The 16,448-nt window shown below is 35.2% G+C and overlaps 2 protein-coding genes across 8 annotated transcripts in view; one reads left to right on the forward strand and one right to left on the reverse strand.

The window, feature by feature from the left end:
* The window catches only part of LOC142335017 (uncharacterized), a 102,363-nt gene that overhangs the window by 55,229 nt on the left and 30,686 nt on the right, over positions 1 to 16,448 (reverse strand). For all 3 annotated transcript variants that reach the window (XM_075383361.1, XM_075383347.1, XM_075383354.1), the window contains exons 2-3: positions 15,059 to 15,301; positions 759 to 1,208 (exon numbers count right to left, since the gene is read on the reverse strand). In XM_075383361.1, coding sequence (XP_075239476.1) covers positions 759 to 1,208; positions 15,059 to 15,301 — 693 coding nt within the window. The remainder of the gene's footprint in view (positions 1 to 758; positions 1,209 to 15,058; positions 15,302 to 16,448) is intronic.
* Positions 1 to 16,448, forward strand: part of LOC142335045 (dihydrolipoyllysine-residue succinyltransferase component of 2-oxoglutarate dehydrogenase complex, mitochondrial-like) — a 559,039-nt gene that overhangs the window by 45,226 nt on the left and 497,365 nt on the right. The gene's annotated exons all lie outside the window — the stretch shown is intronic.

A 16,448-nucleotide genomic window follows, 5' to 3' on the forward strand; every position in this document is an offset into this window, starting at 1 on the left:
TGGGGGGGGGGGGGGGTCAAGCGATGAGGGGTAGGGTTGTGCAAGAGAGGGGTTTCAAATCGCCAGGTTGGAGGAGGCTGGATGGGGGTGTCTGGAATACAGGAAGTTAAACTCACTACAAGGGGCTTCAAATGGCGGGGGATTCAACAAAACCAATTTCGCACAAATTTTCAATTGATTTTTACTGATAAACTGCAGGCAATTGAGATCAGCTGCGCAAATTGTGAATGATGAAGCACTTCAACATGTGAGAATCAAGAAACAGCGTGAAAGAGTTACTTGAAAAGTGGTTAGACGAAAAAAGATTTGACAAAAAATAGGTCATACGAAAAGCCAACAGCTTTAAATAATTGCGACAATCTTCGTTTGAGAGCAATTAATAAAAGATTGAGATAGGATTCAAATAATCGTTTGACACCATTAAAACCCGAAAATACGTTCAAAAAGCTTGGTTTTTCTAAATTTTTCTTAAAATTACTTTTCTTATTGAAAGAAAAATTACTTTTCTTATTGAAAGAAAAGGAATTAGGAAAATTACTTTTCTTATTGAAAGAAAAAGCTTCGGTTGCCGTAAATGAACTATGAAATAATTGGACCTGTCCCATTAACCCCCCCCCCCCCCCCAGCTCTGTGGTCAGATAACCTATAGCCCCCCTCCCAATCATGGTAAATATACAATAATGGGGGGCTATAATTTCATGGGATGGCTATAATGGGAAAGACCCAAATAGTTGACAACTAGTAATCATTAAACTTACCCTATTGTGACTGTAGATCTTATAAATTAAGTCTTGTTCCTCCACTTTGCGTGTACTGTCTACGAGGTGCTTCACGTTAGAATTCCTCGTACATGCTTCCCTGTGTGGACACGGGTCTGCACTGTGAGATCTTGCAAAACAAGAACACGAATACTGATTTGTATCAATTTCAGAATTGGGTAATTGATGTAATCGTGACGATGGGTCATTCGGACCAGAAGTTACTGCTCCCATCTGCTCTGCTAACTGCTGTTGTTTAATATCCGTAAAACTTCCGTCTAGGGAGGAGACTTCGGACGATGCTGAAGATTTGAGAGATCCCAGGGATTCCGACGTTAGGACTCCGGCGCCCATTGATAGTACTGAGCCCGGTTTGTTTATGCTGTTGTTGTTATTGTTGTAGGTTAGAAGAGCGCTATTAGCAGACGACTGTCTGGTTCTTTCATCGCGCTATAACAAAGTAAAATCATAAAATAAGGAGACATGAAGAGAATGTTGACTTAAGAGTTTCAGAATACCAATTTGTCCGTTTTTAGACAAAAATATTGCCGCATTTTTCAACGAATAATTTAGAGTAAACCTGATTAAGCTGTGAATTGTGCTGGTATCAACTCTACCTTTAAAATCAGCATGAAATCGTCACTTTGACTAAGAAAGAAGACGATTCGTAATATAACTATTTTTAAAAAAGAAATATCAACATCGAAAAGAAAAGGAATTTCAAAAAGATAGTTAACGAGTTGTAGAAGATAAATTGTAAATCTTTAATTTATAAATAGCATGTTGGCTAAGGTTATCTAAATAAACTGCCATAATCCACAATTCAGTACTGATCGATTGTTTTACGTACACCTCTCACAGCATATTTGTTCAGTAAGCTTCGGTTCAAATTCATGCCGAATATTTCACTAATCGATAATATTTGCAAACTCCACATCAAACTATATGCTTAAAATAACAAAAACACGGTGCTAAAATCAGCTCAAAATAATGCACAACAAACGTGCAATTTTAATTGCAAATGCTTACTTAGGCAACACATTTTTTAAATATTTAATCTGGCTGAAATAAAATGTGACAAAAATTTGAACGACAGTAAAATGGCTATAAAGGCTAACTGAACGATGGATGTGCAGGAAAAAAGTTGCTGGAAAATATTTACCACTGCGTGAACAAAACAGCGGAAAAATGTCCCAGAAATGATCAACAAAAATGTAAATTATGTGACTGATTGAATGATTACTTCGATCTAATTTATCAGTAAGAAACTAACAGCGAAAATTAAACAATACAAAATTCATTAAAACGATTTACCGCAACCACACCATTGTTGCCAGTTTCTCAGACACCTTATAATTTATTTTTTTAAATTTAAAGGATGCGATAAAAAATGATTTTTATAAAGCAATTTTCGTCCGACAACATCCTCCCAAACAACAATAGATGATATCAAACAACAAGAAAGACAAGCAGCCAAGCAAGCAAGTGGCAATGCAGATTACAAATTATGGTTAACTTCATCAAAACGTGAAGGAATTCCTGCCACAAACAAAAAAATTAACTCAAAAATAACGTAAACATAACAATTTATCGTCGAGCAACTGCTCTCTAACGACTGGCGAGCGGTTGACTTCGTTATTGCTTAGCTATTGTTTAGAGAACTATATTCAGCTAAAAACAAGAAGCGTGAGGTGGGTAGAAAAATCTTTATTGAAGAGGGAAGAGGCGTGCGGTGAGGTGAGCACGTTTGGGGGTGGTAATTGAGTACGGGGGGTCAAACTTTTAAGACTAAGAACCACCCTTCACACCAGGAAATTATGCAGTCTTAGTGACTGATTAAGCGTAAGGCTCTGAGAGAACTTAATGCCCTCCGAGCGTTAACTGTCTCACTTTTGAGGACAAAAAGTCAAATGGGTCAGATCAAAAATCAGTCAAGAGCATGAAGCACAAGAATCGCATGAAACCACATGACTGATACAATCGCTACAAAGTTTGTTTGCAAGCAATTGAAAACATTGTTTGGAAAACAAATCTACAGCTTCTAAAAAACTTTGGCCACCCAAAATTAAACGAAGCGATCTTCAGCAAGAGTTGGAACGTCTAAAATCAAGCGAGCTTTATTAACACAAAGGTCATTTTATTCTTAACGAAAGTAAAAAAACAAATTGAGACCAAGAACTTAACAGTCTTACTAAGGGAACTCCGATTTGTTCAAAAACAAAGACAAGTGTGCGGCATTCTATGTATGCCAGCAAAAGCATATATCGGTAATGAATTAAAATAAAATCGATTAGAGCAATTTAAAAAAAAACTTTCTATAAGCTGATACAGTAGAAAGAAAAAGTGGCAGAAATAAACAAGAGGATATTGCAAACTTCAAAAAAATTGTCCATAGTTTTTGAGTCATATGGGTCAGATGAGAAATCAGTCAAGTGCATAAAGCACAAGAATCGCATAAAACCACATGTCTAATACAATCGCTACGAATTTCGTTTGCGAGCAATTGAAAACATTGTTCGAAAAATAAACAAAAAGCTTCTAAAAAAATTTTGGCCATTCAAAATTGAACTAATTTTAACGCAAATGTCACTTTATTCTTAACGAAACTTTCCAACAAATAAACTGAGACCAACAATGAAACAATCTTACCAAGAGAATTCCGCTCTGTATTCTATGTATGGCAGTGAAAGCAAATATCGGTAATAAAGTTAATTGAAAGCGATCAGAGCAACATTTTTTGTAAAAAAAAAACCTTCTATAAGCTGATATAGTACTAGAAAGAAGTGGCAGAAATAAACTAGAGGATATTGCAAACTTCAAAAAACTGTCCATAATTTTAAGATCTAAAACGTATCGTCTATCTACGTATAGAGATTGTTGGTTTTCGTGAAATGTAAGCGAACGTTAGTATGTGAATTGAGAAAGCACTGAAAAATTAAAATGTATTCCAACTAGTTATTGCGTTTCAGCTCAGAGACCTTTAATCATGCGAGCTCCTTGGGACAACTTGCATATGAAGACTCGCGGGGCACAGATTATTGGTTTAGTCAGCCTAGTATAAGAGAGGCCGCCTAAAATGCCAAGGGGTGGGGGCATTACTACCGAAATTGCCAGAAATTACGCATTCTCCAGCTTTGTACACTGAAAAAAAAAATTCTGAAAAAGCTACACAAGGAAAAAGCTCTAAGAACCCAAATATTCGCTCTCAATTACTCTTGAGGTTAATTAATCGACCGTTAAGAAGAAACAAATACCATTTTGAAAAGCAATTAATTACCTGTTTGTTTCAGGTCATTTTTGAATGGTTAACGTGATGAATAATTGAAGTTCACAGCCTGTTTAAACATTGACGCTTAAACATGCATTTTTGGCTCTCGCTAAACATGGTCCCTTATCATGTCTTACGTTTAATATATACAGGGTCAAAATTACGTGCCTTCGGAAAACTTTAAAACACCATTTACAAGCATTACAATTAGAAATTTTAGCTCTTCTCAAAATCTAGACCCTTAAAGAAAACGCTATAACAAAATAAGTAGTTCTGCTTTCAAAAACATTGGAAAAGTGCACACTATTCATTATAATTAAAATACTCACTTCCCTTACTGCATTTTTCATATTTTCCAGACAAATATCCAGGAGTATATTCAACACCAAGGGTTCTACATTAAAATACAAATTATTTGCAATATGCATTAGCCTGGTATGAAACAATGAAAATTTAGGCTTAGCTCGGTGGTAACGCTTCCCTTGGCAAAAACATGCAAATACGAATTTTTAGTTCTACTCGCCAGATACAACGCGTATTCTAATTCGTTTTGAAAAAAATGAGAGCTTTATTTTATACGTACCGTATGCACATTTGGCATTTTGTGTTTTTATTGAACTTTGAATAATACATTTTTATGGATCAATAAAAAATAAGTAGAACGCATACGCGCATACAACCATATAGTGTATAGAAAAAAGCGAGCCGAGCTAGTGCATTTTTATTATTTTTAATAATTTCGTCACGTGCTCCCTTTCTTTTTCTCTCTCCAAATGCATTGTTGGTTTGCACAGTTGAAAGCACACCACACATAATAGCAGCACAGCACTGGCTCAATACAATAATGTCATTATTGAGCACTACTTAAAACGGAGCTTAAAAATAAGCTTCACCTCAAACCATAATGCATCATTGTATGTGTTTGCATTCATTGCATTCAAGTTGCAATTCAAATAGCACTTGTTTGGGGGGTAAGCAAAGCAAAAAATAAGCTTGGGCCTAATACATAAAAAGTGAACAATTAGCTTTTCCTGTGGTAGCTTTAGAACACAGCTGAATTCGTGACCGCAATTCAGTGAACTCAAACAAAAACCAAATCTATCAATAGATGTATTATTGACTTAACAATATTTTGCGTTAAAATATGGCATGACAATGACATAAGGGCAAATATTGAACTAATAAAACATTTTTTGCCACAAATGTCCTATTTTTAATCAGTCTTTGGCAATAAGAATTCCAATTGAGCATTAATAAATTGTTAACTTATCAAGACATGATAATCGCTAAATTTTTTGATAAAACACTAGCAATAGCAATCAATTCAAAAGAAAGGCAATGAAATCAGCCTAATCAGCCTTTAAGAAATTGAACAAAATCACTTATGCAACAAAATAACAACAATAAACATAACCGACTTACGTCGGGCGAATTGCTCTCAAACGTCCGGCGAGCGGTTGGCTTCGTCACTAGCTAGCCACGGGGGGGGGGGGGGTGCACCGGGGGCTGATGGGGGGCAACACTGGGGTTGGGGGGCTACAGCGCGGTGGGGGGTGGAGGTAATAGGGGGGGGGGGCTCAACCTCTAAGAACCGCCCTTCACACCGTAAGTATAAGTCTCCAAAACAGTTTGAGCTGTGAAAAAGAGCTGAAAGGCTATAAGAGCACTTAATGCCCGCTTGGCGCTACCTGTTTATGCCGTTTTTGAGGACGAAAAGTCAAAAGCGTCAGGCGAAAAATCGCATAAAAAAAGACCGACAGGACTAAAATAATTGCTACAAACTTCGTTTGAGAGCAATTAACAATAAATCTAGCCGGCAAATTGCCGGAAAATAGCCGCGATAGACGATTGTGGCCTTCCATCAATTGAAACAACTAAAGAAACAAGATAGGTAGATTGGCCAAAAGTCATTTAGACTACTAAATTTTTTGGGTTAGATACGTACTGTCAATTTTATGACACATACTGTCTATAAAGAAAAAGCCCTAAAAGAGCTTTCCCAAAATTGATATGCAAAATCAAAATCTCAAGATTAATACTCAAGAATTAGGGCATAAAAGTTTGGCACCACTTAGATGCGAACTATTGATCTTTAACTAGTAAATGTTCACATAAAAATTAAAGTTCCATAAGTGAGTTCAGAAATCATTTTTTAGTGAGGTGAGTCACGCAACTGACCTTAAAGCAGAAATGACGTCACGGTAAGACAAAACAAAAATTTGTTAGACGAAGTAAAAAAAATTAGGAGCGCAATAATGGCCGCCTGGAATTGCTGACGCGTCTATTAAAAAACGTAACAACAGAAATCAATGCGTCTAGCCAAGGAAAAATTTTCAATTAGCCAAGATTGATGAAACAAACTACCCGCCAACACACAAAAAATAGAGAAAATTTAAACATAACCAGCTGCCTGCGAATGACTTGAGATATTCTCAGGTCACCTCAACTTTTCTGCAGAAGACATACGCAGAAGTCATTGTAAAAGTAATGGATGAATAGAACCGACTCTAATGAAGTCAAAATTATGAAGTCACGCACTTTACACCGCAAAAATAAAAATTTGACGAATGAACAAAAAATTGATTTGAACCGTTCAAAACAACGCTTGACAACGAAATGTAACGCAAAGAAGGCCAACAATAGCCCCCCCCCCAAAAAAAATCGTTATCACGCCCGTTGCGAAACAACCCAACTTCAATTTTTGAAAAGATTTTATTGTAACCCGCTGAATAAAAAATTTATGATTTGAGAAACGAAACATTAACCTAACTTCGGATGAATTTCTCTCAAACGACAGACCGGGCAATTTAATTTAGTGGGGGTAAGTTAGAAACATTTTAGTGGCGCAAAACACAGACCGGTTAAGGGTTCGATCACCGCAGGGGTTCGAGCAACTTTGATCACTCAAAATAGGAAAAACTCAAACGTGAAAACGTCACTAAAGACTACGAAGAATAATCTAGAACACAAGTGCAATAACAGTCAAGCCAAAAATTTGCAAAAAAAGACCAACACGTTTACAATAATTGCCTCAACCTTTATTTTGTTATCCGAGTAGGCAGTTCGCTCTTTTTACTCTCAGGGACGCAATTTAAATATACTTTAATTGAGAATTTCTGCCGCTTGTTTAATGTAACAATAGAAACTAATTAACTAATTTAACAAAATTCATTTCATTTACTAATCAGGGAACGCCCAGAAGCTACCACCTAAATTTATTTTACAAAAAGGCTGCGAAGATTCGGAAAATAATTACTCTTATGTACTACTCTACGTTCTACTAATCAAAAAGATTCAGGAGATTATGACAAAAAATGTTTGTTGGGGCGTTTTTGCTATTTTTGGAACAAAAATGAGAAAAGGCCCAAAGATCAGCCATTTTTTCCGAATTTTCCAAATGATGAACTAAAAGCGAGTTTTGATGTAATACGGCTAGAAACTAACATCGTCTTCAGGGTCTTAAAATTTGAGACAAATTGATTTAAAAAATCCGGAAGTTCAAAAATTCTGCATAAGTTTTAAGCAGTGTAAACGATAAAAGCAAGATTCCAGCTCATTGCCTTGAAAATGTACTGAATTAAAATTCAACTTGAAAAAAATTCTGCATTTTATTCGCCAATCGCATGTATTGGGTACTCCATGCCTTGTTTATTTTTCCACATCTAACTTGCAGTTGAAAGGACACGTAGCGTGTTCAATAAACACAGCTGCAACCTCTATTTATTATTCATTATTTTGATGAAAGCAAAGAAGTATAAGCATCCAATTCGAGCTGCACTGCACGGCTATGATTAAGAAACAAGAAAGGCTTTCAACTGCGGTGAATTAATTTTTAAAACGATTTTAATCAGCTTGGCCGTATTTTTCAAATCAACCTTTTCATAACGACCTCAGCTTATACTATACCATTTATGAGCATAAATACATGGGCCGTGACTTCTCAAAATGTAGTTTACTTAGCAAACAGAAACGTCATTACTATCTATCAAACAATCACGATACTTGGCCTCGGTTCAACTCACTTGCCATCAATGAAGCAAAAAAGTAACAAAGTCAACAGAAGAAAAAGTTTAATAAAAGCGACTTAGCAGACCATCATGCATCAGAATAAAATACATGAACCATCATTTCTATAACGACAAACTTTTTTAGCTTGTTTTTTTGTTATTTCCTATTTATTATACGGCAACACAAAATTATAGTGCCGAAATTATTTGTGTGTGTGTGTGTGGGGGGGGGGGGGGGGGGGGGTAGGGACTACGTAGAGCTTCCAGCTTCCTATATTCATAGGGGGCTAAACGTTGTGTGACTACATAGTTGGGGGGGGGGGGGGGGGGGGTATATGCACAATTTTTTTTTGTTTTATTCTGCTAAGAAAGATATTTCACGATAATTCCAGGGCTTATATGTCAGCGACTGCCTGAATAAATGAGTTTAATCAGTCCGTGATTCCTACAAAATATCTACACTCTTTTGTTAAACACAAAACGCTCGCGTTTAAACTGACTTGATTTAATCCGCATTTGCTTTAGCAAACTGAAAAGCAGCTGTTTTGTTTATCCTTTTATATTAAAAAGCAGAGAGCATGAAAAGTCACTTTCGCATTTCAATCAAGCGACGCCTTGCCTCGCCTTGTGTAAATTCCAACGCACGCACATTGCAGCCTTAATACCAGGCAGGCAAAATAGGGCTACCAACAACAAAATTCAGTTATTTAGCAGCTTTATCAGAATCAAATATATCCCATATAAAGCATGGATAACATGCAAAATGGGGGGAGGGGATGCAACAAGAAAAAACGGACAAAAATAGATAGATTTCTATCCAATTCGTGTCACATTTTCTAATTTGAACTCGGTAACCAATTCCTCAAGGGGAGCATAAAAACGCCAGGCCCCCATATAGTCAAGGAACTAAATGTATATAGCTGCATTAGAGCGCAACAACACAGCGCCTTAGAGGAAGCGAAAAAGAGATATTTCTCAACATTGACAGAAAAAAATTGCAAAATCAGTTGACGTCATAATGAGACACCGTTCCATTCTATCATCACACAAATGAACAAATCAACAGTAAAGCCAAAACAACAATACACCATTCATCCAACTTTAACTAGCCGAGGAAGAGAAAAGATCATTAAAACCAACATCAAATAGCAATTATATTTAGACATTTGTTTGCTTCTCTGACCCTTATACATTCGAGTTTGCACAATAAATATTACAATTTATAAAATTGTTCACGTTGAGCTAACTTACGGATAGAAACCAAAAGTTCTTTCATTTTTTTGAAAAAAAAACATTCTAGATGGGCGAAAACAATGAAAGCGTGTTGCAATTAGCTTTAATCATAACAATACCAAAAGGAAAGCTGAAAGCTGCATTAAAATAATGAGCCCTTGAAATGTTTCCTCTAAAAAACCATAGCGATACAAACTGAAACCATAATGCATTCACACAAGCATCATTGCATTAGACGCACTTTTATCTAGCCTCGTCCATTGACGTCACAAACAAAATTTGATCTTTCTAATCACATGCAACCTCGACCTTCCATAATCGAATGACAACTGGACACAAAAAACATGTTTGTTCAGCATTATTATCAGTTCTAACAAACGCTTAGAATAATTTCAATTGTATCTATTTTTGAACGAAGCGATTAATTGATCGGATTATATTTGAAAAGACAATCAATGTAGTCAATTGACAAAAAAATTGAAAAGACAATCAAAACAATCAATTGAGAAAAAAATCTGACAAATTTTGTATAATGTGACAAAATTCGATGAATCTGCTTAATAACAATCTTCAAAATATGTCTGCAGAAAGAAAAAATTTCTACAGCGATCCTATATTTATCAATCGAAAAAGAATATGTAACTCATGCTCATACATTGACGAAACAAATAAAAAGAAATGAAAAGCTTCTAGTGTTAAATTGACATAAACAGCACATTTTTGCCAAAAATAAAAAAAATAGAGAACCTAATTTCAACTTGAATATGTATGAAATGATAAATCTAGCAAAATGTCGGGAAATAGAAAATCTCAAATAGTAAAAATACAAATGCTGCAATCTGAAACCTTTTCAGTCAAATTTTATTGCAAATCTAAGACAGCACAAAGTGCAACACGTGGACTGTTTTCCTTTTGGGCTTTAAATTTTATCAAGATTCCTCTGACGAAAAGTCAAACCTCTCAGACCAAAAAAACTGACGAATAATCGCCTGAACAATGCCAATAAATAGCAGCCAACAACAAATTAAATATCACTAAAAAGCGATTTAAACTTTCATTGAGCGAGATAAAAAAACAGATGAACTTTTTTATTCAACTCCAGCTTTCAATAAAAATAAGGATAATCGGGGCATGAAAAACAAACTCATTACATCCAAAATAGTGACAACAGTTGAATTATGTTTTCGCAATTGGTTTTGAATTTTGAGACCATATCCACTAGCTAGCACTAAAAAATCATTTGATAAACTTAAAATTTGAAAATCTGCCTAAAGAAAATAATTTAGACGAAGAAGTAAACAAAAATTATCTTGAGTTTTGATTTAAATTAGTTCACCAACACAATGGTATAGCAATAACTGAATAATCAAGTGCACAACTCAAAGACCCAAATCAAAGTCCTAATTAATAACTTTTGACAGCAATGAACAAAAAACAAAAACCGACAATGGTACGACTCATGCCCCACAACTACTTTAGCCCCGGTCTCAAGTGAATGGATTAAAATAAAACCAGACAATGTCATGCAAATCGCTCTCCAATAAACGGGTTAATTAGAGTAACTAAGGGTTTCAAACGCTTTTATTAGATATAATTTTACAACAGTAGTTAAATTCTTAAATGAATTCAATTTGGGCACATTTTCCATTAGACATTTTGGAGTAAACTTCAACCAATTAATTGCGTCTGCTTTCTAAATGAGAGCATTTTGCGTCTTAATTCTAAATGAGAGCATTTTATCAGCCACAAGTGAATAAGTCAAGCGTGAAAAAGACAAAAATTGGTAGCGCAAAAATTACATGAAAAACCAACAAAACTAAGACTAAACCGATTAACATCGTATGAATTGCTCTCAAACAAACAGGAGGCAATTTAATTTAGGGGCCAGCTTCAAAATTTTCCAGAAAAAAGACCTACAATTTTATAATATTTGCTTCAAACTTCGTTCTAGAGCAATTAATAATTGCTAAACTTTGTTTGAGAACAATTAATTATTCAATCGATATAATCATGTGAGAAAAACTCTCAAACAAGCAGGAGGCAATTCAATTTAGGCTTGCAAAACAAACATAGTGCCGAATAGAGAAATAATTTGGACCAGCTACAGTGTTCCACCTTGCAAAACAGCAAATCACAAAAAAAATATTAACTTGAACAATGAAGCCTCTGGAAGCAAAATTTAAAATTCGCTTTTTAAATCAGTCAAAACCCTGATTCAATTTCAGCAAAAAAGGAACCAATAAAAATAGGGAACTTGAGAGCTGCGACTAGAGAAATAAATTGGGAGCTGCGACTAGAGAAATAATTTGGACCAGCTGCAGTGTTCCATCTTGCAAAACATCAAATCAAAAAAAAAATATTAACTTGAACAATGAAGCCTCTGGAAGCAAAAAATAAAATTAGCGACTAGCAAAATAAATTGGATCGGCTGCAGTGTTCCACCTTGCAAAACAGCAAATCACAAAAAAAACATTAACTTGAACAATGAAGCCTCTGGAAGCAAAATTTAAAATCCGCTTTTCAAATCAGTCAAAGCCCTGATTCAAATTCAGCAAAAATGGAACAATTAAAAATAGGGAACTTGAGAATAACTCCTATTCGAGGTCTTCGCCTGATCTCGTTAATAAACGCACATATGAATTCTTTTGATCTTAAACTAATTCAAATTAAACTTAAGTTTTAAAGTGCAAAAGTCATTTTATTGAGTGAGGTAAGTCACGGATGATCAAAACCTAATCACGCAAATGATTTTAAAACCTTTGCTAGAGAGAGAGAGAGAGAAATGACGTCACGCGCACAAACGCCGTTAGTGAGAGGAAGAAGTCATTCAGAAAATTTGACTTCAGCTTTGCTGTATGAACAAATGTAAAACGAAAAAGAGCGTCAGACGACGAAACAAAAAAACAAAGAGCACCGTAATATAGCTCCGCTCAGCTTACAGCGTCGCAACTATAGTAAGATAGACAGATTGACCACCAGTCCTTTAATAGACCACATACGCTCTATAAGGAAAAAAGCCCTAATGGAGCTTTTTGAAAATTAATATTCAAAATCAAAACTCAAGAATCTAATACTCGGGAATTAGGGTATATACGTTTGGTACTACTTAGATGCACACTATTGACCTTTAACTGTTAAAGATTCATAAAATTTAAAGTTCATTAAGCGAGTTCAGAGGTCTTTTTTTGGTGAGGTGAGCCACGCAATTGACCTAAAAGCAGAACAAATGACGTCACGCACATTAATTTAAACTGCAAAGCAGTAGAAATCACTGAAATTGAAGAAGTCAATTCCAAGGAGTCAGGTCGCAAGAATCGTCGATGGAGACGACGAATTAAAAAACATAGCAGGACAAGTCCTGAAGTACAATTCAAAGAATTGAATGAAAAACTCAGACGTACTCTACCTGACCAGCAGATCAATTGAACAATTCCAGCCAGAACATGAACAAAATAATCTCAAAAAAATGAAAACTTAAAAGAATCAAAACTAAACAAAATATACTCCTTGCTAAAACTGGAAGCTTTCAAACCCTAGTCAACATTTTTTCCCTTTAAAAATACCTATTTCAAAAATATGTTCAAAATCATTTTTTGTTTCTGAAATCGGTCCAGTACTATATCTGCAAGACCTGAAAAATTTTCATTGGCCTTTGAAGATCGATGATTAACTCGAAAATAACCAAAAAATTTAAGGAAATCAATTGCAAATTATCAGAAAATATTGCTAAAAATTGTGATATAAATATCTTCAGAATCGTTTTTATGTCTCTAGAGGCTATTCAGTAACCCAATTCCAAGCTTTAAAAAACTCATTGGCTCATAGATCGATAGGCAATAATTTTAACAAAAAGTTTCAAACTTCAAAAAATAGAAATTCGTTCTATTAAAATGTTGAAAGCCATTCAATTGCCCCCTAGCACTTAAAAATTATTTTTGCACTTATAACATACTATCAAACACTGGATGAGGTTACCTGTCTACTGAGACAAGAAAAATGAATAAAATACAAATGTTTTTAAAGAAACCTTAAAAAAATTGCAGATTTTATCAAAAAAATGCTAAAATTCGAAACATTAAAAAATTGAAAACCGTTCCATTGTTACTAGAAACTAAGAAGTGCCCTATTAACAAACCAAAAAGGAGATTGCCTGGTCCTTGAAGCTGGAAAAACTGAAAAAATGAAAATTTTCAAAAACCTGAAAATGCGAATTTTGTCAAAAAAATTGCTAAAATTTGTGATATTCAAAAGTTGAAACCTATTCCATGGCAATTAAAAATTTTTCAGTAACTTATCATCCAACCGCTCATGATGCTTTCTGTCCCCTGGGACTCAAACAAATTGAATAATGACAATAAATGTCATAAAAATATGAAAAAATTGCAAGCTTTGTCAAAAAATGCTAAAATTCATGACGGCAAAAAGTTGAAAATCATCTCATTACCACAAAAAACTATACAGTAATCTATCATCAAACCCTCTATCAAACTCTAGAGGAGGTTTCTTGACACCTAGGGCTAAAAAAACTCAAAAAATGACAAAAATTTTCAAAAAACCTGAAAAAAATAGCTAAAATTAGTATCCTTTCGCGCGTTTGTGTTTGTAGTACCAAAACATATAGCTCATAAAATGGTCATAGCAAGCAATTTTGTGTCTCAAACAACCTTCATCAACTTTTAAAAACTTCAAGCCAAGACTAATCAAACAAAGAAACTCAAAAAACTCACAAAAAAATGAAAAATTGCACCATTTTGAGCCCAAAAACTCCTAAAAATGGCCTAATTAATGCCATCCCAGCAGCTGCGTTACTATTAGAACTTGAAGGACAACTAAAGCCCACTTTGGGCCTCTAATGAAAATTAATGCCCGCTGGGCTTTACCTGTTTATCCCGTTTTGAACGATCAAAGTCATTGAAAAATGTGTGAACACATCTTAAAAAAAAACACAGCGCACCAATACAATTCAAATTCTTTGAATTGTAAAAAACCACGATGTCCCCAATAATAGCCTCTAACGCTTCGCGGCTATTAAAAAATATGATTTATAAACGATTGGAATTTAAAATGGGCTCGGTTCATCTTTCAGCATTAACTATGTGGTTGGCAGGAAGTTTTTGGAGTGTCAATCAGCAATATTTAAAACACGTACGTGCACGTTATAAAATTCCCAAAGTTGGCAGTGCCAGAAGTCAAAATGTTGGAAGATGCCTGAATTTGCTATATACAAAGCCAGAAGGTGATTTCATTGACTTGCATGTGTCGTGGTTTAAGTAATGGTTACGTGACTCTGCTTGAAGTCACTGAGAACTTCTGGCGTTTATTGAGAACCGAGAAGCAGTTCGAGATATTAAGTCAGAATTTCGAAGCGACTTCTGCAGAGTCACATAACCATGCTTAAACGCGCACGTTTTAAAATGACGAAAGTCAACTTCTGGCAAAGTAGGAACTTCTGGCATTTTAACTTCTGGCACTGCAGACATTCGGCAATTTAAAATGTGCACGTGAGTTGTAAGATTACATGACTCATGAGTTGTAAGACTACATGTGCACGTGAGTTATAAGATTACATGAGTTTTAAGATTCATGACTCCGGTTCTCGATAAACGCCAGAAGCTCTCAGTGACTTCAAGCAGAGTCACGTAATCTATTCTTATAATACATAAAACAATAAAAACTACCTATAACATGCCACTAGGTAACTAACTGGTTGAGATCGTCTCAACAATTTCTCGCCAAGAGCAAACACCCAACGCAGATCTGTCAAAAAGCAACAAAAACAACAATTTGTTAACCTTTTTCATGAGTCGGGCAATCTTGCTCTCAAATTGGTTGATTTCTGTCTCCAAAGTGGCCAATTTTGTTGAAATCTCTTTAGTCTTCGACCCATGACTGGTACCTGTGTTACCAACAGAACTATTGCCGATTAAAGACGCTGAATGAGGGTGGTGGTGATTGTGGTGATGGTGGTGTGTTTGACTTTGTTGAGTTGAATTTGCTGTCATTGAGTTAGGGCCAACCGTACCGCCGCTATTTTCCTGAAAAACAGAACTAACTTTCTATAAGGTCATTAAAATTAAGCAATGTTTCGCGTAACTTTGTAATTCTTAAGTACATAGGTCTAGAAGCTGTCAAAAATGGCAGTTTTAAGAACAGCTGGAAACTTTGAATATTTTGTGATCAAATCGTGAACAGATAAGACAGATCATTTCCACTAATTTAAAAATTATGATTTAAACAGACGTTTAATCAAAAGGACTAAACCAAGTTTAACCACGGCACAACTCAAATATTGCATATTCAAAAAAATAGGGACTAAACCGAGACCAACGGTAACATTTAAACACCAAGTCAAACAAAAAATTCAAGTTACCCGAGCAATTAATACTTCTAGTCAACAATTTTTTTTTATTTTTCGCTGCTTTCCGTTTTTAATTCAAAGCATAGTAGTGATCTTCGCCATTTTACAATGCAGATTTTCGATCTAGTCTTAATTCCCTGCGGGATTCATCTCAAATTTATTAGTTTCAAAATCAAGCGTTTATTTTCCCCAAAATGTTACTAACTACATGCTATACACATGTAAATTTAAGGAAAATTTAATGGAATAGTTTAGTTACCTAAAGTTCAAAAGAAAAGGAGCCGCGCCGCATTTATTGAAGTATTTCTGGTTATCGATAGCGAACATCACAGCTTCCTTTATTATTCTCAAAACTACATAAATTATGAACTCTTATTACATCAATATCTGCAGCTCTGTTATTGCTTCCCTCATTTTTGCATGTAAAAAATAATGTTGATAAAGTTAACGCATTTTAATAATTCAGCAGCATTTGTTATTTGCCGTTTGCTCAGCCTGGCACATTTCCTGTATTTTATCAGCAGAAAAAGAATTCATAAAGCAAACACAATCATCGGCTGCGTTTGCTTTGAAGTCCCCCCCCCCCCACCCCACCCTCCCGAGGCGCAGCACATTTTGCAATTGGCAATAGAACACGAGAATTATGCGCGGCCGGCACGGAACGAATAAAAATAAATGATTGCTTTGTTTTTGAAACATTCCTGCGGCGAATTAAATTGGTCAGTTTGCTTACAAATGACGTGGAACAAATTTTATGTCCCCTCTAGCGATAATTCTGTCCCGAATTTGCATGAATTTCAAATCTTAAACAGATAGGCCGGGAA

Source organism: Convolutriloba macropyga, chromosome 1, assembly GCF_964194025.1.
Source record: "Convolutriloba macropyga chromosome 1, txConMacr16.3, whole genome shotgun sequence".
Taxonomy (NCBI): domain Eukaryota; kingdom Metazoa; phylum Xenacoelomorpha; order Acoela; family Convolutidae; genus Convolutriloba; species Convolutriloba macropyga.